Source organism: Castanea sativa, chromosome 7, assembly GCF_040712315.1.
Source record: "Castanea sativa cultivar Marrone di Chiusa Pesio chromosome 7, ASM4071231v1".
In the NCBI taxonomy this organism is placed as follows: Eukaryota; Viridiplantae; Streptophyta; class Magnoliopsida; order Fagales; family Fagaceae; genus Castanea; species Castanea sativa.
Window position 1 is genome coordinate 35,229,500 of NC_134019.1, and position 24,604 is coordinate 35,254,103.

Genomic DNA, 24,604 nt, shown 5'->3' on the forward strand with positions numbered 1-24,604 from the left:
CGGGTCAAGTTGTTCAGGTCAAACATCAATAAATAAAATAAAATAAAATAAAAAGAGAGAGAAATCACCACTATAAAAAATATAAAAAAATCCCACTTTTTATTTCACAAAAAAAAAATAATAATAATTATTAAAGGTCTTGTTAACGAATGCAAAATATATCTGAAATAGTATCCAGACCAATAAATGCAAGCTAACTAATACAATAATTAACTTGTTCAAATTAAACTATTTAATCTTCCAACAGCTGATTTAGCCTAGTTTCATTTCTCTATGCCAACCAAGCTCCACCATTTCTTCTTCATAGGTAATTAAGGAACCATTCATTTCTTTGAAGCCCATTTTTTTTCCTAGCTGTTGTTCCTCTAGTTGTTTTTGAAATCGTTGTTCACACAATCGCCTCCTCGAACGTTGCCCCAAAATCTTTATTTCTGGCACCATAGTACTAGTAGGATCCCCTAAACCTCGTTTTTCCCTTGAACCTTCTATCACCATAGAACCATGCGGGAGGAATGGTGATTCTCGCAATCTTGGAGGTCGAATCAGGTAATATTGATCAGGATAACCAGCAAAAGTTGTGACATAATATGCTTTTTCACTTCTATAAGATTTATCATTTATCCCTCAACAAAGCTACAAATATATGTACCTGAGCTGAGATTATCAAGAAAATGCAAAATTAGAGTAACCAATGTCATATAGCCAAGATTATTAGGAGGTATGGCAGTGGGGGGTCTTGGGCCAATTGGGCAATTGGGAATGGACTTTTTCACAATTTGGGTACGTAGTCCAAATCTTTTGCTTCTTTTCCCCGTGATTCAATTCCATATAGAGGAACCAATTTGTGTTCCTTGATGACTGCTCGACAAACTGGGCATTCCCTGTATTTAAAGTAATATCGTAGCCAACTGTATAACAAGACCAGCAATAGAGGTGTCCACACTCCACACTGAGTAACAATAGGTTCTTCAGCTAATTGCCAACAAATTTTGCAATGAAACAAACTGCTAGCATCTTCAGTGCAATCTTTTGATGAACAAGAGCAGGATTCAGCGAACCCAATATCCATATAGGAATATCAAGTTCCTAGTTCCTATACGTATGTAAAATTAAGTGCAAATATCACTTATCAAGCATAATAATATGGGTCTGGTTAAAGGAGTACATTAATCCTCAATTTTAGAAAACTTTTTTATGAAAAATTGAAAAAGTTGTGAAAAAAGTTGGTTTTCTTCTTATTTTCTCATAAAAAAGTTTCCTAGAATGATTTATAAATGGATGCTCTAAGGGCATACTTTAGTAAGACCTTGACAATATATATCAATTTTGGCTTGTAAAATTATATATATGAAGGCTAGCAACACCCTCAATAGTCAACACTCTAAACAAAACAAAATAAATATACTCCTTGATGAATAGGAGAACCAACTTGCCAAAAGAAATCCTTTCTTTTTTCTTTTTTTAATGAATATTGGCACCAGAAATCTTAGCATGGATGGATCCAATATTCTATTCGAATTCTCTATAATTTGCAATAAAACATAATAAATATTACCATCATCATCATTATTATTAGTAACCCTTATTGTTATTATTATTCAAAACATGAAACCAAAAAAACAAATATTAAACATTAAAGATTTAGTGTTTAAACGTTATTTATGTTCCTCAACTATCTCAAATATTTGTCAAAAAAGAACTCAAAATTAAGAAAGAAATTTATTTCATAAAAGACATTTTTTTATTCATAAAAGACATATAAACATATATTTATGTTTGCATACTATATTCAAGGTTGAGAGACCCAACAAGTTTGATACTCCATAATAATGACGGAAAGTTACTATGGTCACCCCCCTTTTACCCTTTTTTATTATCAAGAATTATATCATGAGTGTGTTTTACTAGAAATTCAACATTAGGGTCTTATCCAAAAAAAGAAAGAAATTAAACCGTAGAGACCGACTAAGAAACCAGAAACACACTAGGGAGCAACTAAGGCCATAATCTCATAACACTAGGGCTTTTGAAATCGACTACAAAAACACATAAGAGAGAGACAGAATTGACAACCCTTGATAATCGCTTGGTGAGTTGGATGCATGAGTCGCTTTTGCTCTCTTTACAAATGAATAAAGAAAATTGGGAATTTCATTGTAATTGACTAAATAAGTATTATAATGAAATTAGAATTCTTTTTTTTTTTTTTTTTGGGAGAAGAATGAAATTAGCATTCTAGTAAATTGTTGATGACTCCCACTCCAAATCAATCTTTTACCCAAATGGGTGTTTTGGTAGATTTTAACTAGCCTACTTAACCAATTAATTAAGTTACAACATGTCCAGAACTTCTACGCGACATTAATGCAGTTACATGATTGCATCTGAAACTCGATAAATGTTCTTTCACACACCTTTTTTTTTACCTTTTTACATATTTCCAACAACCAAAAAAAATACACACAAACACAAACAGATTGTCTCTATCCCTATTATTGATCCCAAAGCATCCAAAATATAATTCTCATAATAAAAAACAAGTTTTTCCCAAAATAAAAAGGTTGGAAGTTTTATGGACTTGTTCAAAGAGTGAGCTCGAAACCACACCCAGCTTACGATAACCACGTCATGGTTCACAACCCACGACTCACATTGCATCGCAATCGACCCATGTCTCGCTGCACGTTCTCCCGCAATCGATCCATGTCCTCGCGCAATCGACCCATGTCTCGCTCCACGTCCTCTCGCAATCGCTGCATGTCCTCTCGCAATTGACCAATGTCTTCATGTAAACAAAGTGTGGCACGCTGCGTGTCCTCCATCAACATAACCAATCTAGCAGCCTCCTCTTCTCGAGAAAGATGCGCATCCTCCATCAACATAACCAATCTAGCAGCCTCCTCTATTCGGGAACGATGCACGTCCTCCACCAACATAAACAATCTAGCATCATCCTCTACTCGAGAACGATTCTTTCGTTTGTCAATAGCAAGATCTTCTTTAGGCACTATAACCACAAAAAAAAAACACTAATTAGTAAAACAAATTAAATTATAGACTTGACTGTTCAAATTGAAACACAAAATTATATACCTTCATAGGCTTGATTGTTCCCTATATCAAAAGATATGCAGCTTCCCTCATCAAATTCCTTCGGGTCCTGAAACCTGCAAACGCAAACATACATAAAAATATGCTGTTTAGTTTTATGTGGAGTTAGTTTTCTAGGCTTTCTAACACGAACCAACCAAATGGTATAAGAGATGGAGGTAAAACGTCTGCATGATTCACTGTCACTGTTGGGGAAGACAATAATATACAGCCCTGTGAAAGGAGTTTAATATAGTTAGCTATGTCCACGAATGGGAGTTTATATGGTTGGCTACTATAGAGACTAGGGGATAGACTCTCACTTGCTCCCAAATCTAAGCTTTTGCATCCTAACAGATCCTTCTTTTTCAAGCCACAGTAGCCAATCTCAACCCTAAAGCAGCCCATCACAAACTAAAACTAATATCTTTTAAATAATTATTAGTAGTCTATATATCACATGGCATAATTTATAATATTCTTCATTAAAAAATAAATAAATAATAGAAGAAGAGGAAGAATGAAGGAATACTCACATGGCATAATTTATAATAGACTTCAATAAAAAAAAAAAATTTAAAAAAAGTAGAAGAAGAGGTAGAATGAAGGATTACTCACATTGTTATGGTTTTCTTGGTAGCAATAGCGCAAACTGAAAATTATGATTTTCTTGGTAGCGATAGCGCAAACTATGAAAATTATAGAGATGACTTCCTTAGTAAGAGATTAGGAGTCTAAAGTCTAAACCCACTAAGAGAGAATTTTGTGGGAGAGATGTGTGTGTGGATTTTCTTTTTATAGACAAACGAATAGGATTTCTGCCAAGAGGGAGACACGTGAGGGAGAGAGACGTGTGTGAAGATAAACAAATAGAATTCCGAATTTTTTGATAGATGATAGAGTTTTTACGTAAGTTAAAAATTATCCATAAATCAATTTGATTTGAGAAAATATATCTAATAATTAATTATTAATAATAAGAAAAACTAATTTAATAAATTGAAGTGTTGGTAATCTACAATTAATTAAATTTTTGTGTCTATCTAAAGAATTGATAAAGCCGTGGAGGAAAAATTGATAAGATAAAATTATATATACCCACTTTTATATTAGTAATTTTTTATGGTAAGAAATTAGATTTCTAATCAACTTAGGAATAAGAGAGAAAAAAAAATAACATTGTTATTTTTAAAAGGAACAAGGTGTAAAAATTTCATAAAGTCGATCGATATGAAAAAAAATAAAAAGTTAATCTATCAAATACGACAAAATAATAATGAAAAAAAGAAGTTGATACGAAAAATAATGTTTAAGTAACAATCAAATATGAAACATTTATAATAAAAAAAGTGATAAAACAACAGAGAATTTCATCTTTAAAAAATTGAATTGAAAATCTGTGGTTGCACTAATTAGTGCAACCACAGATTTTCAATTCAATTTTTAATTAAAGAGAGAATTATTGATATGAACAAAATCCCGGCTAGAAAAGAAAATTTTTCTCATTAAAAAATCTTTTACTAAAAATTTGATAACAAAAATTCAATAAATAATATATTTTTTAAATGATGTGGAAATATATTAAACTACAATTCATCTGCACCACAAATGCCATGATGAAATCTCAAAATCAAAGGTTTTTTTTTTTAGTAAACAGTAATATTGTAACAAAAAAATAGTAATACTTATTAGAACATACACAAAAATAATAATAATGTTTTAAACCGAGTTTATAATAACCCTGATTGTACAAATTCTTCTCCATGATGTATCTATGACTTTTTCTAATTAATGAAGTTTTTGTTTGTTAATTATCACCAAAAAAAAAATTAAAGGTTAATAACTCTGATTGTACTATTTCGAAATGAATTAAAGTTAGTAATCCAATTCCTTTAAAAAAAAATTAGTAATCCAATTGGTTTGACACACACAGATGCCATAATCTATTAGTAGTATTTTGTTTTGAAAAAGTCATAAATTTTATACAAACTTATTGGCTATTGCACGACACGACTTGTTCTGTATGAAAGAGGAAATATTAATCAACAATTAGAACAAATAACTGAATAAGTAGTAAATTATTGTTACGTACGTAAAAAAAAGAAAATAGTTGCTAACTCGTGCAAAATACCAAATACTTAGCAAAAATTAAATATTTTCATTTGTTTGTTTCTAAAAATAATAGAAAAAATCTTCACTTTGCTCAATGTAAGAATTAGTTAAAGACGAATTAAAAAATCTTCACTTTGCTGCTCAATGTAAGAATTAGTTAAGGACAAACTGGCTATTCCCTGTATTTAGAGTAATATTGTAGCCAACTGTATAGACAAAGCCAGCAATTGAGGTGTCCACACTGAGTGACAATAGGTTCTTCAGCTAATTGCCAATTGCCAACAAATTTTGCAATAAAACAAACTGCTAGCATCTTCAGTACAATCTTTTGATGAACAAGAGCAGGATTCAGCGGCCCCAATATCCTTATCCATTTAGGAATATCAAGTTCCTAGTTCCTACACGTATGTAAAATTACGTGCAAATATCATTAGCCACGTTTTTAAAAACGCGGCCATAGTTAGTCACGTTTTTAAAAACGCGGCTTTAGCTCACAATTATGGCCGCGTTTTTAAGAAGTCTATGGCCGCATTATAAACGCGGCTAATCTTTCTTCCGGGCAATCAACAATTTCCCTATAGCCACGTTTTAAACGTGGCTATGGCCGCGGTTTTGTAGCTATGGCTATAGGCAGGACCAATAGCCACGTTTATAAAAACGTGGCTATTGGTCCTGCCTATAGCCACGGCTACAAAAACGTGGTCATAGGCCTATAGTTACGCATTTTAGGCTATGGTTAAAAACGTGGCCTAAAAAAACGCGGCTATAGACCAAATGTCCTATAGCCACGTTTTTTCAAGCTATAGCCACGTTTTAAAAACGCGGCTATAGAACCTTTTTTTTGTAGTGAGTATAATAATTTGCCTTCTCAAAAAAAAAAGTATGATAATATGGGTCTAGTTAAAGGCATACATTAATCATCAATTTTAGAAAACTATTTTTTGAGAAATTGAAAAAGTTGTCAAAAAAGTTAATCACCTTCTCATTTTTTTCATAAAAAAATTTTAAAAATGAATGCCCTAGAGGCAAGTGTTAGTAAACCCTGACAATATAATATCAATTTTGGCTTGTAAAATTATATAGGTCAAGGCTAGCTACACCCTCAACAGTCAACACTTTAAACTTTAAACAAAACAAAATAAATGGGAGAACCAATTTGCCAAAAGAAATCCCTTCTTTTTCTTTTTTTAATGAATATTGGCAACGGAGATCTTAGCAATATGATTTAATTCAAATTGTGAGATATACCTAATCCAGCCTAGATATTGATTTACACCCCAAATTGTAAGTTACAACTTACTCAATTTTAGGCTTATCTAACCATTTGCACCAAAGTATAAGTTATTAGTAAGTTGAAGGACTACTCCAAGAAATTAAAAACACAATAACGAGGATAATATCGGATGTGTTATCAAAGAGAAAATCCAAGAACGAGTTGAAAAACGGATCTCTCTACAGCAAACCATCCAAGTCTAGTGCTATATATACTCAAGCCCTCCAAGTTATCGCTATCAACCAATTTCACCGAGTCCTTTCTTCAATCTAGTTGTCAAATCTGCAATTGAGCTCCAATTATCCAATTACAATTTCCAAGTCTCCTTGGCTGAATTGTTGTGGCTCCAATGGTTCCCTTGTCTTAAACAACACAAAATCTTTCAAGTATGTTTTGTGTGTGGAGGATTCAATCCCCGCTCAAAGTGTAATGCTTAAAAAGAGGGAGAAAGCAAAGAAAAATGGGTATATACACTAGGGTTTTTCTTAACTATTTAACACTTCAATTCAGAATTTTTGGGTGTCAAATTTTGAGGAAAATGAGGCTTCAATAGATGGGCAAAAGGCCGGCATAGCAGGTAACAAATTTCCCACAGGTTCTAACACTTTCACTCGAACCCAATACAAAAATACAACTCATTCAAGAATTAAAATACAAATCAATTGATTTAAAATTACATAGAAATTTTAGCAAAAAAAAATTACATAGAAATTTGTCATGGAACTAGCCAACAATTTAAAGATCCTAGTGTCTACATTCATAGCAATCCAAATTAAGGACGGCAACGGGGCAAGGCAGGATCGAAGGTTGGGGTCATCACATCTGTCTCGTATGGTTTTTTCTTACCCCATCATTGCCCCGCAAAGCCCCACCCCACCCCCGTAAAACTCTACTTCTTATTAATTTGCCCCACAATTATTACAAATTTTTTTTATAAAAACCTGTTTCGTTATAAAAATATTTATTTGAAATCACAATTAAATTTATCTCATCAAAAACTAAATAATATTAACTATGTGTTTAACAAAACAATATCACAATAAAAACAAAAATCTCATAGTATAACACATAAGAAAATAATCCAAACTCCTAAAACATAAGAAAATAAAAATTATCTAGTTCTTCAAAAATAATTTCCACAAATAAAGTAAGTCAAAATTTATATATTTGTTTAAATAGTAGAATTTTAGGGTATGAAAAAATTATAACCTCATCAACGCGGGGTGGGTGGGTCTACAAAGTATAAAATCATCTCCACCCCACCCTGTGGTGCGGGTTTAAAATTTCACTCTATCTCTACCTCACCACCTTTGCAGGACAAGAAAAACCCTTACAGAGCGATGTAGAGAGCGGCGGAGTGGGGCACCATCGTTATCCATAGTCCACACGAAAATGAGAAAACACAACATAAGAACTAATTGCACAATAACTGCAATAGCTGTTCTGGGCATGGGCCTAGGCCTAAGCCTGGGTGCAAGAGGAGAAGTGTCAGTCTCGGGACTTGGGCCAACTGGGCGTTTGGGAATGGACTTTTGAGAATTTGGGTCCAAATCTTTTGCTTCTTTTCCCTCTGATCCAATTCCATGTAGAGGAACTAACTTGTGTTCCTCAATGATAGCCTCACAAACTGGGCATCCCTGGAATTTCGTGTGAAAATGTAGCCATCTGTATAGACAAGGCCAGCAATATAGGTGGCTACACTGTGTGACAACAGGGTTTAGCTAATTGCCAGTAAATGTTGCAATTAAACAAATTGCTAGCTCTTTCTCTTTCAGTGCTATTTTTTGAACAAGAGCTAGACTCACTCTCAATATCCATATCCAATTAGGAATACCAAGAAGTTCCTGCACATCATGTTGATTTCAAATTACCAATTATCAAACATATCAATATCGATCCAATATGGCTAATGCAAAATTATATAACCGAGCTATAGGCTCCACAATGTAAACATAAAGATTAGGAATATATGATTCAGGATTTATAGATATATTGAAGAAAAAAAACTCAAAATCAAGCCAGAAATACGATTCAGGAACGTACATACATATGGTACTATAGTGTACTATATATAATTAAGTGCATTTTCAAATGAAACACTAGGGTCTATTCAGCCTTAAAAAAAAGGCTGCTGCTGTTGCCCATCAAAAAAAAAAAAAAAAGGCTGTTGAATATAATTGAATTGAAGAATACGTAAAATAAAAAAAGAAGAGAGAGAGAGAGCAATAACTCATCTTTTGGAAAAAAACTAGTAAGTTTTTCGTGCGATGCACAGATACTATTGTAATGTTTTATATAAATTTATTTTTGGAAAATATTTAACATATATTATAACATATTTATTATAAAACTTTGTTTTTTTTTTTTTTGAGAGAGTTTCAACTTATGGCGTCTGCTCCTGATAATAACTCTTTATTATCAGACCAAGATACCAATCAGTTTTTGGTGTAGGCGGGAATTGAACCACAGATCTCTTATACAACCATTACAAACTTTACCAGTAGAGCTAACTGAAACTCACATATTTATTATAAAACTTTGTTAGTAATGAGTTCATCATAAAAAGTAACAATTATAAATTGTTCACATATATCTACTATAATTATTTTGTTCAAGTAATGAGCGATAATTAAAACAACTTGGAGTAATACTGTATAATAAAAGTATATTAATTCATTCTATATTATTAATTTTTATTATATGATGTAATACAAAGCTTCATTACGAAATCTTTTTTTTTTTCTTCAGTCTTTGTTATTAAGGTATGGTGATACTTGTTATCATCATTAGTTTCTCTATCTTCAACGTTTGAAGTTTAGTCCATCCATATTTGTCCAATTTTTGAGCTTTCATCATTTTTTTTCTTTTGTTGCATCATTTGTGTTAATCACTAATCAATTGGCATCGAGAGATTCTTAATTGGATCTTACAAAGTTTGGACTTTGTCGCTAAGATTTTTCATAGTATTTACATTTATAATAAATTTCAACGATGTTACAGTTTTTTGTAAATATTTTTATTTTTTATTTTTTATTTTTGTTAATTTTGGATTAGTGTAGCAAAAAGAATTATTATAGCATATTGAATTGTGTTTTTTTTTTCTTCCATACCTTTTTATCATTTGAAGGTGCATCGAAAATCTTCCATACCTTTTTAGCAACTATGTAATTTTCAAAACTATCATTTAGATTGAATTCATTCAAATGAGTAGAGAAATCCATTTTTTTTCCTAATTTTTTTTTCAAATCACATGGAATTCGTTCTCCAATATCAATATTTTTACAATAATTTAAATAAGTTGTACCTCAGTTTATTTTTCAGCAAAATATCTTGTAGAATCAATTAGGATTTTCTCAACATCTCAATCAAATATCACAAAATTTGTTTTGATAGTTGCGTCAAAAACTTCAATTTAAATCATGTATCTGAAGTAGTTTGCAATTGTATATATATAGTAGTTATAGTGAGATAAATATATTATAAATATTTGGAGAGTATGTAGTTAATGTGAGTACCTCTAACTTTGGGATAGAAAGATTTAGTTTTGTTTCACATTTTACTTGTGGTCTGACATTCCTTTCACAAAGTACGCATAAAATGTAATATCAACATATTGTTGTATCCATATTACTTCTTATTGCAATACCCTAGCAGTTCACATCTTGCAATAAACTTTGAAATTAATATATTATTTTTTTTAATGTAAATAATATGATGTATGATTATTTTTTTACGTAAATGATGAGTATAAATTGAAATGATTAACAAACTTGTTTCATAGAATCTCATTCAATGCATTTTATCTTTACTATTGTCTTCATAATATTTAAAGATAAATCCTCCAATGAAATTTTTTTTGCATGTATTTTTGGTATTTCTTGTATAGGATCATGTTTTTTACCATTCCTATCATTGAATTATTTTGAAGATAATATTAAGTTAATGGCATTTTGTGAGATAGTATATGATATTTATTAGACTTTTTTGTTATTATAAACTTTAGAAATATGCACTTGTCAATTATTTCAGCAACCTCAAGGATCTTAAAATTTGTATATATTTTTGTTGCACTAGTCGATGACAAAGAATTTGACTGCATAAATTGCATAGAACACTATTAATAGACAAAAGCATATTGAATTGAAATTGGGGAAAAATGAAGACATGATTTCATGAGGATGAGATTTTTAAGAAGTATCACCTATGTGGGGGGGTAAGAGCTATTAAATAAACAAATAAGCTTTGGGCTTGATCAATTGGTACCAGTTTGTTTTTGTCATTGGGCCTCTAATCCCACGAGTCAGCTTACACTACAAAGGTCCGAGGAGTTGTCCGAGGATGTATGTCTCCTCGGACAGGTCCGCTTATGACCCTAGGACTTGCCAAGAAGGTTAAAGGCAGAGTGGAGAAAGCTAATGGGTAAGAGGGTGATCCAAGCACCCTCTAGAAGCAAGGACGTGAGAGAAATATCTAAAGAAAATGCTGCAACCTCCACATTAAAGACCCTGCACCTACCTCCCTAGCCGCATTGATGGGGAAATGACCTCTAAACAGTAGGATCCAGCCTCCCCACTATTGTTTGAAGACTTCAAGAAGGTGGCGGATGGGACAAGTATCTAAGGAAAAGATTTGTATGACACGTGGAGGAGTCAGTGAAGAAAAAGTATATAAGTAGACAGGAGAGGAAAGAGAGAGGGGGCTACGCTTTCAATAGGAAAAAAAAATAGGAACTAAGGATTGTAAACGTTGGCCTAGAAAGGAGAATAATTATACAAATCGTCATCAGCTTGCGTCCGAGGACATCTGTTTGTCATATTCGTTCATTGTTTGTACCGATTGTAGCACTCTAGCTTGTTAATCGAACTTCCAACATCCAGAGTTTAGATCTCAAACTCATACTCTATAAATTTTATTATATAAGGCTCATTGGGCCTGAGCCCAACACTTGTTCTGGGTCCGGGTACAATTGTGCACCTACATATCAATGTTAAATTAAGTGAAGTATAATCTCAATAATAAATTAAGTGAAGTATAATCTCTATGTAATTACCAGTCGTGCTAGCTAATGCATCGGTAGCCTGCGCCTCTACACTAGAAGAACTTTGGGCAAAAGGATTTGCCTCAGGAGGTGTTTCCGTAGATTGAACTGTAGATTGGACCACCGGAATAGATGCCTCACCTCGCGAGCATGTAAGCCGTCCTAGTGCCATCTGTAACTAACAAACATATATTTAATGAAACAACAAAGTCATTACAAATAATGGAACAAAATTATTATCATCTATTGTACCCTATGGAACATCTATTGTACCTTATGGATTATAGAATTAGATGACTCATCATCATTGTCATCGTCACCAATAGGTGATACATAATCATCATCTACCATAACACTAGCTCTACTTCTTTTCCCTTTTGCACAGTTGGACTGAGCAGAATCCTTTAGAGAAGTTGAGATGTGCTTCAATCCTAAAGCATCAATTCTCTCTTGGTTTTGCCTCATTCTATCCAATCTTGCCATCTCATACCTTGGTATATTATGAGCGTATTTGGCCTTTTGGGGCATTTTTTGAAACTATGTATTGACATGAAAGATAAGTACAATTGCTACTAACTTAACATCATAGTCTACACCATTATCCATATCAAGCAATTCACAAGTGCAAAATTTGAATACAATTGCTACTGACTCAACACAACAAATTACCACATCAATATCCATATCTAGTTCAAGATAAGTACAGACCACATTAATATCCATATCAAGTTCAAGATAAGTACAAAACATCTCAATAACAATTACTACTAACTTTACATATCATAGTCCATACCATTATTCATATCAAGCAATTCACAAGTGCTAAATTTGAACACAATTGCTAAAACCTCAACACAAAAAATGGCCACATCAATATCCATATCAAGTTCAAGATAAGTACAAAACTTTGAAACAATTGCTACTTAGATAAGCATAAAACTTTAAGACAAACAAACAACATTTAAGATAATTATTATGAACTCTACATATCAGAATCCATATCAAGATCAACATCAGGTATGTCATGCACTTCATTTTGATTAGCATCTCCTGAAGTTCCACCTTCAAGAACAACCTCAGTTTCAACATCACCCATACAATACTCAATAATATTGTCCTCAACATTGACAGAGACAACATCAACAATGGCTTCTTGTTGAAATGCGTCACTATCTTCTGTATTATCATTGGATTCTCCACCCCTGACTTCCGGGACATCAAACACTCCCCTATGTTGGATGGATTGCACAATTTTTCAAGGTTCACCCAATTTGGTATCTTTAAGGTAGAAAATTTGTCTCGCTTGACTAGGAAGTATAAAAAGGTCATTTTCATACCACCGACTTGTAACATCAATGCATGTGCAGTGTGCATCAGTTCTTATTGTTCTCCTTCAACCATTAGTATCGGTATTGTACCATTCACACTGGAACAAAACAAATTTATGGTGAAACACATACTCCAATTCCCAAATTTTGCACACATGACCATAGAAGTCGTGCATTTCTCCTTCATGGTCCCCTTCCGTACATACACCACTATTTTGGGTTACATGACGATTGCCTAGGTCCCTTGTATGAAACTTTACACTATTAACCATACAAACTGTGTACTCCTTCACATGCGGCTTAGGACCATTTGCTAATGACCATAACTGTTTAGTTGCTTCTGGTGACTCGCTAACTTTCAATCTATTCATCTATAATGATATACAACAAGTGATATTAATTAGTAATAAGCAATGATGAAACTATTTAAATGTTTAATTTCTATTTGTGTGATTAAGTTTCAAATGTCTTACATGTTCTCTGAACCACTTGGGAAACTCTTGTCGTTGGATTTGAGTTATGGCTTCACCAGTAGGATTATGCAATGTGCTTTTGTGTTCACTATTAAAAATAAGGTGATTTATTTTCAGCTAAGCATTGTAGATAATATTCAAAACTTAATCAAACAATACATGCATATAAAATCACATACTTTAAATAAGGCTCTAACTTAGGACTATTGTACAACAAGTACCAATGAGCAGTATCAAGCAATGCATGAGACAAGTTGCCATCATTCCGCCTACCACTTGTAGGTCGGGTAGTTTGTGAAAAAACTATCATTCCTTCGCTAGATTCACCAAAATCTTCATTTCTTTCTCTTCGATTATGCACAATTTCGATCTCATCAATATACAAAGACCAATTGTTAATACATTCTTTGAGAATGTAAGCCTCTGTAATCGAACCTTCTGGTCGAGCTTGGTTGGAAACGTATCTTTTCAATTTTTCAAGGTACCTACGAGGAAAAAATACGCACATTATGTGATTTTATACCACATGGGAAAGATGTAATTGATGGATGTATCAAATGATCTAATTACCTTTTAATTTGGTACATCCACCGATATTGTACCGAGCCTCCTAGAATTGCTTCTCGAGGCAAGTGAACAGCAAGGTGGACCATAACATCAAAGAATGCTGGAGGAAAGAACCTCTCAAGCTTGCATAGTATAAGAACTATACGTTCTTCTAATTTCTCCAATTGACTTCGCTTTAGAGTCCTTAAGCATAACTCTTGGAAGAAGCTGTCTAACTCAAACAATACAAGACTAATGTCTTTATGTGCAAATCCTCGCAACCCAATTGGAAGAATTCGTTGTAGTAGCATATGACAATCGTGGCTTTTCAAACCAGATAATCTACCATTTTTTGCATTCACTGACCTTGATATGTTGGCTGCATAACCATCCGGATACTTGACTGATTTCAAAAAGTCATAAAAACCATCCCTTTCATTTGGGCTTAATGAAAAGAAAGCCCGAGACTTGTCATATGATCCATTAGGACGTTATTTCAAATACAACGTGTGCCTAAAGTTCATATTTTTCAAGTCTATTCGTGCCTTGTCAGTGTCCTTGCTTTTCCCCTCAATGCCCAACAAAGTACCATAAGTACTCTCACTAATGTTCTTCTCCACATGCATGACATCAATGTTGTTCTTAAGCTTCTTATTTTTCCAGTATGAAAGCTTGTACAAAATACTTACCTTTGACCAATTTGACTCCCCAATGAGTTGTCTCTTCTTGTTACTTGGATGTTTTCCTAAAATTATATTTGGCATTCTATCTAGCTGTTCTTGTATTTTTTCCACTTGTAACTCTAAAGATCTCTTCCGTTTCTCTGATAAACCATTATGCAACCGACTATGTCTCCAACGATGTTCCATAGGCAAATAAGCTCGATGGTTAATGAATCCAATTTTACTTTCCAAAGCTTCTGAATATGGTTCATCGTTGCAAGTGTAACAAGAATGATAACCCTTTTTCCTCCACCTAGACACATTACCAAATCCAGGATAGTCATGTATTGTCCACAACAAAGTTGCACGCATCTAAAAATGCTCTTTTCTATAAACATCATAAGTTTCTACACCTTCTTCCCATAACTCCTTCAACTCATCAACCAATGGTTTCAAGTAAATATCAATCTCATTTCCCGGTTGATGAGGACCAAGAATAAGTAATGACAACATAAAATATGGCTCCTTCATAACCAACCAAGGCAGTAGGTTATAGGGGATAAGTATGACAGGCCACATACTATAGTTGTTGTTCATATTCCCAAAAGGGTTAAATCCATCTGTAGCCAACCCCAACCTTACATTGCGAGGTTTGATGGCAAAATTAGGATGTTGCAAATCAAACTCCTTCCACTCCTCACTATCAGCCGAATGCCTCATTATCCCATCGTCCACGCGTTTGTCTATATACCATCTCATGTCCTTAGCTCTTTGGCCTGACATGTACAACTTCCTCAGTCTCGGGGTCAACGGGAAGTAACGCAATACCTTATGAGGAATCTTCTTACCTTGGGCACGTGTATCCTTGTACCTAGGCGCCTCACACACCGGATATTTATCAAGGTTTTCATTTTCCTTCCAAAATAGTGCACAATCATTTTTGCATGCATCTATATGCTCGTATGACATGCCCAAGTCACGTAATATCTTCTTTGCTTCATAAGTTGACCTTGGAACCAAGTTACCTTTCGATAAAATATTTGTCAGCAATTCTAGCATCATATCAAGTCCCTTATTACTCAAGTTGGTCATTACATTTACATTCAACATCTCAATAACAAACTTCAAGATACTATAATCAATGCAACCCGGATACAACTCACGCTTTGCATCTTCCTCAAGTTTGTCAAAATTATGCACTTCCTCATCTTCGGTTGCATTTCTTGGTTCCCCTCTAATTCGGTCACCTACCAAGGCATCGATACCATCCATATGATCACCATCCAATATTTCATTATCATGAATGTTCTCGTTTAATACACGTGTTTCTCCATTATTATACCAATTAATGTAAGATTGCATAATCCCACGATGAAGTAAATGTATACACACAGTTTGAAGAGATTGTCGATAGCAATTCACACAGTGAATACACGGGCACGGAATATTACCACTACAGTCCACAACCGCTCTTGCAAAATTAAGAAATGCATTGACCCCTTCAATATATGGACGACTTAATCTACCATCCGGTGTCTTACCAATTGTCATCCAACTTTTATCCGTGTTCGACTACAATTGCAAAGTGAATGCTACTTTAGTAAAATAAGGACAACTCATTCTTAATATATTCTAACATCTAAGTCTATAAGCTACTTAGATAAAATTCTATCTCATTCATAAATGCATAAATCTATATTAATACTTAAACAGTCCCAATATGAATTTAAACCACCTTATAACACCATGCAAGCAACCCGCTTGTTACAACACAACAACTCACCACAAAACCAATCACAAACATCACAAGTATAGAGTGTTTACAAGTATTGAAATCAATTAAAGTATTATTCATCACATCTAATCAACAAATTTCATTCACATTTGCAAGAAACTAAAAATACTTCCAATGTGAATTTAAACCACCTTATCACACCTGCAAGCCACCTGCTTACTCCAACACAAAAACCCATCACAAATTCAATTTCCAACATCACAAGTATAGAGTTTACAAGTATTGAAATCTAATAAAGTAATATTCATCACATCTAATTAACAATACTCATTTACATTTGCAATAATTGAAAAAACACTCCCAATATGAATTTAAACCACCTTACCACACCATGCAAACCACTCGCTTGCTCCAACACAAAAACCCACCACAAATCCAATTTCCAACATCACAAGTATAAAGTTTACAAGTATTGAAATATAATAAAGTAATATTCATCACATCTAATTAACAATACTCATTCACATTTGCAAGAATTGAAAAAACACTCTCAATATGAATTTAAACCACCTTATAACACCATGCAAGCCACCCGCTTGCTCCAACACAACAACCCACTACAAAAGCAATCACAAACATCACAAGTATGGAGTTTTATAGGTATTTAAACAGAGTTTACTTACTATGATCAAGCTAAGCGTACAAGTCTGATTTGTTGGCTAAGCTTTGGTCTTTGACTTTCACAAATCTAAGCCTCTTTCTATTCCCTTTCAGCAACCCAAACAATCACTAATTTTGTCATCACATTCAACCAAAAACCTTGTCACCAATACTAAAGTAAAATAAAAATAAAAATAAAAATAAAAGCCCTCAGATTATGCCAACAATACTAATAATATCAACAAAGTGCACAGAGAGATAAACTCCAAAAACAATTCAATTATGTCACCATGTCCATTCATAAAGTATTAAGCATTAATTTGACTTACAAAAGTTTCTATCAGAAAGGCATTTCTTGTAAAATTAAAAAAAAAAAAAAAAAAAAAAGAAGAAGAAAGCAGTCAGTACAGCTCAAGCATTAAAAAAATTCAACATGCATATCGCCAAAGCAAGTGCCGAACACGATTTGCTAATGAATTCTTATTTACAAACAAATAAAGATAATCATAGCCATTCGGATAGTCTCTGTTTAACTACTCATAAAATGCATGTAAATGAAAAAAAAAAAAAAAAAAATTCAATCTGGGTCTATTTCAACTATAAAAGTCAATTAAATTGAAGTTAACTTTTTTTTTTTTTTAGAATCCTAACAAAAGTCATAAAAATTCAATCTTCTCTTTTCTTATCCTATCTTTTCTACATTTTTCTCAGCCACCAGTAATAACCAAAAAGCAAAAATTCATAAGAATATACTAACTCACAAGAATATGTTCTGAAACCAGAAATAGAAATGACATGAACCTAAAATTCACATCCAAATCCCATCATATCAGCCAAATTCCACAACCATAATCATTAAAAAAAATTAAAAAAAAAACCCAGTACTCTACACCAAAAGCTTGTGCCTTTACTTCAACCATTGAACTTCATAACCAAACAAATTCAGAAACCAACAATCCTAAACCAGATTTACATGACACCATGAAGCAAAAGGGTATATTTAAAGAAAAGTATATATTTAGAGGAAAAACAAAAAACAAACTCACCGATCACATGAAGAAGGAACTGACCCAAGAATATTTTGATGTCCAAAGCCCAAAGCAAAGGGAATACTCAAATCGGTGACGGAATACTCAAATCGGCTACGGAATACTCAAATCGGTGACGGAATACTCAAATCGGCTACGGAATACTCAAATCGGGGACGAAATGCTTGAATCGGCGACGGTATGGTGAGTGGGCTTATCAGTGACGATTTATCGGCGATGGTGAGTGGGTTATCGACGACGGTGAGTGGGCTTATCGCGACGGTAAGTGGGTTATCGGCGACGGTGAGTGGGTTATCGCAACGGTGAGTGGGCTTATCGCGACGGTGAGTGGTTATCGGCGACGGTGACTGGGCTTATCGGCGACGGTTAGGTTCGTCGGGGTTGTCGCCGTTGACTGGGTTCATCACAGTTATCAGCGTCGACTGGGTTTTTTGAGAGCTAAAGGCTTCAATCCTTGGGTTGAAATAAAATAGGGGAAGGGATATGTATATTTATACTCAAGTATTTAGCGACGATTTTTTCTGTCGCTATTTCTTCCTCTTCGTCACAAAAGGCATTAGCTTTTATGTTTTTAGTGACGAATGTCAACTTCATCACTAAAGAACCCATTTTTTTTAAGGATTTTTAGAGACGAAATTCATATTTCGTCACTATATCATACTTTTAGTGACGAATGATTATTTCGTCACTAAAAACATGGAAGTACAAAACTCTTATTATTTTTAGTGACGACTATTTTTCGTCACTAATACTATCCACAGCACTACCTACAGTGACGAGATATTTCGTCACTAAAAATCTCAACTTTTAGTGACGAAATATTTCGTCGCTATAGGGTAAAATATTTCCACCAATGTTTCCCTCCGCTGGCGCCCATTTTTTAGATCACAATAGCGACGAAAATTATTTTTTATCGCTAAATGTTATAATTTTTTCCATTTTTAGTGACGAAATTCAAATTTCATCACTAAAGCTGTATTTTTAGCGAAGAAAAATATTTCCTCACTAATTTTCGTCACTAAAAATACATTTTGTTGTAGTGTGGTACAACTTGAAATTCAAATGACTGCAACCACAAGTTCTCCTACTTGTAAATATAGATCTTCTTAAATGTTCTTTGTGCAGCAACTGAATCGATCACCAAGCTCTTGACATCAATCACGATCTTGATAACCCTAACTGTGTATGAAGGTAAACACCTCTAGATCTCACAAGAGATTCAAACACGCAGCATATCAAAAGCCTCTAAAACGTAGCTAAGGTTTTTCTTTTTATATGAGACATAAAACATAAAATCCTACACGTCAAACGGGCTTGGGTTGAGTTAGAAATTCTGCAAAAAAAAAACAATCTACACGATTCTCAATCGATCGAGCCTAATTTTCGATTGATCGAGCCTTACAGATTTAGACCAATAAATCCTGCAATTACTCGATTCTAACTTTACAAATAAACACATTTTGAGCAATCTAAATCTAGACTCTAAGTTTTGATCATGATTTACCAACACATTACAAATTGAAGTTCTAATACATTTAGTTCCTAAAGTCTTAGAACCTAACAAGGTCAATCTCAAGTTTTTTCAGCAGCCCTTGAGGTATGATTTGATTACATTTCAAGCCAAATGCTTAGCCTTTTGTTTTAGATGGATTACATGGTTTCTTGATGTTCTCAAGAAATGTCAATCTTCAAATTCATGCATCATGGAACTTTTTTTTTTTTTTAACAGATTTTGGAAGAGGAAAATCTAGAAGTTGATTCGAAATTCCGTGTTTTAGTTGCCATTGGATCACTGGTATCTTTTTATTTCGGTCTTGTTCACTAGTATCTGTTGATTAATCTGTTTATGTTTATGCTGAATAGCAGGTCAATTCACTGGAGATTTGGCCATATAATTTTTAGACTTTTAGAAGTATGCTTTCATTTTTGGAATACAGATATTTTTTGTATATGTATTGATTGGTCCAGAGGGAAAATGTTTTGATATTTCTCACTTGAAAATGGTCAAAGTTGTAATTTTGAGTGTGCTAGATAAAGCTTGAGCTGTACATTGAAACGAAAGTTCTGTGCTGGCATTTCATAATTCTTTTTGTGCATGCTAAAACAACTGTGAAAAAATTAACAAAAATAGGCCATCGATGGTCACTTACTTCTTTATAAAAATCTTCTGTCCAAGGCTAACCATTATATTAGATAAAATGTAATCACTGAAGGAGTGGGCCAAGATTTTTTTATTTATTTATTTTTCTCTTCTCTTCATCTCATATTTGTTGGTGAAATATTGGTGTCATGCTTGAAACAAGGAAGCCCAATGGTGCACACTAATATGTTGTGAGATCTGGGAAATATTACACCTTTTTTTGGAAACAAAAAAGCTCATTGCCTTGAGCAAAGTTTCGTATGCATGCAAGGGGAAATGTAAATTAAAGCAAAATATAATATTGTATATGATGTCATGGGTTCATTAAGCTGGATATGATGTTAAGCACGAACTGGATAAGGGTTTGGAATTTAGTGAGAAAGACTCAACAAACTTAACTGAAGCATAGACTTACTGCACTGATGTTGTCATGTTGAGGACATTAATGTTGAGGACATTGCCAAAGCAGCAAAGGCCTCTAAATAAGACGCCAAAATTGCTGAAGTTGGGGCTGACATTGAACTGTTAACTAAACAGAGTTGAATCTCTCAAGTCCCTGGTAACTAAACAGTTTTCTCTGGATATTTTGTATCTTTGTTGCTTGTTCAGAGTGTTTACCATGCATGGACACCATGTTCAGTTATTTCAATAAAAGTCTTATTATCTATAATTTTTTTTTTTTTTTTGGCATCTTTGTGGACATGTTTGTTTTATCTTTTATCTTTCTTTTTTTTAATATAAATATTTGTTAAGTGTCCCATAGGCGTAGTGTACTCCCAGCGTTCTAGGGCCTCACCTCATTTTCTTTATATAAGTGAAAATTTTACTTTAGTGTTAAAACAAAATAATTTTGAAATGCATATCACATGTAAGTAGACTAGGAGATGCATTAGTATGCATGTGTGTGATATACAAGCGCACAACACACAGGTCCATTAGATAGTGTTATGGTCCTAGTGTCTTACATTGATTAAGTGTAAGCTTAACCATGTGTAGCTCTTGGGTAGCCTTCTCTTACAAATTGTTTTTCATAGGTGAGTTCTACTCATGGGTAGCTATTAGATAGCTTCAACCATGTGGTTTCTTGTATTCATCTTCTCTAGTAGCGTGATGCTTAGCAATTTATGAAGGTCTCAGCATTTTGTCATACGCAGACATGTATTATCATTTGCATCAACTGATCTGAGTGTCAGCTGAACATGATAAGATGCAATACATCCCCACCCTGTGTTGGCAAGCCATTCTGTTTAACAACTTAATGTACAATAATAGAATGGGGATTGAAGAAACTCAGAGCCCTAAGGTAATTAACTATTATTGGAGGATTTTGTTGGAAGCTTCCTACGACAACACTACTCTCTCTTTATACTCACATGTATGCACAGTCATACATGGTCTATGTGGCTATGATTGAATGAATAAGATGGTCATATATAGATCAAAATGGCGGAGAGGAATTCTTGAGGCCAACCCCAACTAATTTGGGATTTAACGTCAAAGCCTATTATGTTGAGTTTAGTATATGTTGATGATTCTTAATTTTCCTTTCCCCAGGTTTGAATAAATAATGACAGCTTGAAGTGAATCTAAAATAGAATATGAACATTCTGGAAGGTTAATTGGACCTTAGAGTTCACAGAAATCACAGTGAAAAACCGGGCCTCTGTCTACTTGGTGCATACGCTGAATACTAACGTGCCAAAATGGATCCTCCTATCGATGAAGCACCAGAAATCTTAGCATGAATGGATCCAAATTTCTATTCGAAAATCGGTAAATGTTATTTCACACACCCTTTTTTACCCTTTTTTACATAATTCCAACAACCAAAAAAAAATACACACAAACACAAACAGATGGTCTCTACCCTATTATCCCAAAGCATCCAAAATATAATTCTCATAATAAAAAACAAGTTTTTCTCAAAATAAAAAGGTTGGAAGTTTTATGAACTTTTTGCAAAGAGTGAGCTCGAAACCACTCCTAGCTTACGATAACCACGTCATGGTGCACAACCCACAACTCACATTGCCACGCAATCGACCCATGTCTCGCTGCATCTTCTCCCGCAATCGGTCCATGTCCTCGCGCAATTGACCCATGTCTCGCTCCACGTCCTCTCGCAATCGCTGCATGTCCTCTCGCAATCCACCCATGTCTTCATGTAAACAAAGCGTGGCACGCTGCACGTCCTTCATCAACATAACCAATCTAGCAGCCTCCTCTACTCGGGAACGATACGCGTCCTCCGCCAACATAACCAATCTAGCAGCCTCCTCTACTCGGGAACGATGCGCGTCCTCCATCAACATAACCAATCTAGCAGCATCCTCTACTCGACAACGATTCTTTCGTCTGTTTTGTGTATTAGCAATAGCAATATCTTCTTTAGGCACTATAAAAAATAAAAATAAAATAAAAAACTAATTAGTAAAACAAATTAAATTATAGACTTGACTGTTCAAATTGAAAAACAAAATTACAAAATTATATACCTTCATAGGCTTGATTGTTCCCTATATCAAAAGATATGCAGCTTCCCTCATCAAATTCCTTCGGGTCCTGAAACCTGCAAACGCAAACATACATAAAAATATGCTGTTTAGTTTTATGTGGAGTTAGTTTTCTAGGCTTTCTAACACGAACCAACCAAATGGTATAAGAGATGGAGGTAAAACGTCTGCATGATTCACTGTCACTGTTGGGGAAGACAATAATATACAGCCCTGTGAAAGGAGTTTAATATAGTTAGCTATGTCCACGAATGGGGGTTTATATGGTTGGCTACTATAGAGACTAGGGGATAGACTCTCACTTGCTCCCAAATCTAAGCTTTTGCATCCTAACAGATCCTTCTTTTTCAAGCCACAGTAGCCAATCTCAACCCTAAAGCAGCCCATCACAAACTAAAACTAATATCTTTTAAATAATTATTAGTAGTCTATATATCACATGGCATAATTTATAATATTCTTCATTAAAAAATAAATAAATAATAGAAGAAGAGGAAGAATGAAGGATTACTCACATGGCATAATTTATAATATTCTTCAATAAAAAAAAAAAATTTTAAAAAAGTAGAAGAAGAGGAAGAATGAAGGATTACTCACATTGTTATGGTTTTCTTGATAGCAATAGCACAAACTGAAAATTATGATTTTCTTGGTAGCGATAGCGCAAACTATGAAAATTATAGAGATGACTTCCTTAGTAAGAGATTAGGAGTCTAAAGTCTAAACCCACTAAGAGAGAATTTTGTGGGAGAGATGTGTGTGTGGATTTTCTTTTTATAAACAAACGAATAGGATTTCTGCCAAGAGGGAGACACGTGAGGGAGAGAGACGTGTGTGAAGATAAACAAATAGAATTCCGAATTTTTTGATAGATGATAGAGTTTTTACGTAAGTTAAAAATTATCCATAAATCAATTTGATTTGAGAAAATATATCTAATAACTAATTATTAATAATAAGAAAAACTAATTTAATAAATTGAAGTGTTGGTAATCTACAATTAATTAAATTTTTGTGTCTATCTAAAGAATTGATAAAGCCGTGGAGGAAAAATTGATAAGATAAAATTATATATACTCACTTTTATATTAGTAATTTTTTATGATAAGAAATTAGATTTCTAATCAACTTAGGAATAAGAGAGAAAAAAAAATAACATTATTATTTTTAAAAGGAACAAGGTGCAAAAATTTCATAAAGTCGATATGAAAAAAAAAAAAAAAAGTTAATCTATCAAATACGACAAAATAATAATGAAAAAAAGAAGTTGATACGAAAAATAATGTTTAAGTAACAATCAAATATGAAACATTTATAATAAAAAAAGTGATAAAACAACAGAGAATTTCATCTTTAAAAAATTACTTCAATTTATAATTTAGTGCAACCACAGATTTTCAATTCAATTTTTAATTAAAGAGAGAATTATTGATATGAACAAAATCCCATCTAGAAAAGAAAATTTTTCTCATTAAAAAATCTTTTACTAAAAATTTGATAACAACAATTCAATAAATAATATATTTTTTAAATGATGTGGAAATATATTAAACAACAATTCGTCTGCACCACAAATGCCATGATGAAATCTCAAAATCAAAGGTTTTTTTTTAGCAAACAGTAATATTGTAACAAAAAAAAGAGTAATACTTATTAGAACATATACAAAAATAATAATAATGTTTTAAACCGGGTTTATAATAACCTTGATTGTACAAATTCTTCTCCATGATGTATCTATGACTTCTTCTAATTAATGAAGTTTTTGTTTGTTAATTATCACCAAAAAAAATCAAAGGTTAATAACTCTAATTGTACTATTTCGACATGAATTAAAGTTAGTAATCCAATTCCTTTAAAAAAAAAAAATTAGTAATCCAATTGGCTTGACACACACAGATGCCATAATCTATTAGTAGTATTTTGTTTTGAAAAAGTCATAAATTTTATACAAACTTATTGGCTATTGCACGACACGACTTGTT

General features: G+C 33.3%; 2 protein-coding genes across 7 annotated transcripts; both read right to left on the reverse strand.

Moving 5' to 3' along the window:
- Positions 1 to 11,354: 11,354 nt before the first annotated feature.
- Positions 11,355 to 18,427, reverse strand: LOC142642278 (uncharacterized). Of its 6 annotated transcripts, XM_075816623.1 has the most exons (5): positions 17,964 to 18,421; positions 16,941 to 17,046; positions 11,787 to 12,050; positions 11,526 to 11,691; positions 11,355 to 11,449 (listed from the first exon to the last, which is right to left on the reverse strand). In XM_075816623.1, exons 3-5 carry the CDS (start codon positions 12,039 to 12,041, stop codon positions 11,388 to 11,390), a joined length of 483 nt encoding a protein of 160 aa, XP_075672738.1. In that variant the 5' UTR covers positions 12,042 to 12,050; positions 16,941 to 17,046; positions 17,964 to 18,421; the 3' UTR covers positions 11,355 to 11,387. The 6 variants fall into 6 exon arrangements, 1 of the variants encoding a protein (XP_075672738.1); XR_012845630.1 differs by lacking the exon at positions 11,787 to 12,050 and having other exon boundaries at positions 17,964 to 18,427; XR_012845629.1 differs by lacking the exon at positions 11,787 to 12,050 and having other exon boundaries at positions 11,355 to 11,685.
- Positions 18,428 to 22,094: 3,667 nt separating this feature from the next.
- On the reverse strand, positions 22,095 to 23,348 carry LOC142644380 (uncharacterized). The gene is made up of 3 exons (XM_075819007.1): positions 23,217 to 23,348; positions 22,602 to 22,675; positions 22,095 to 22,501 (listed from the first exon to the last, which is right to left on the reverse strand). Coding segments are annotated over exons 1-3 (483 nt in total). The 5' UTR covers positions 23,219 to 23,348.
- Between the last annotated feature and the right edge of the window lie 1,256 nt (positions 23,349 to 24,604).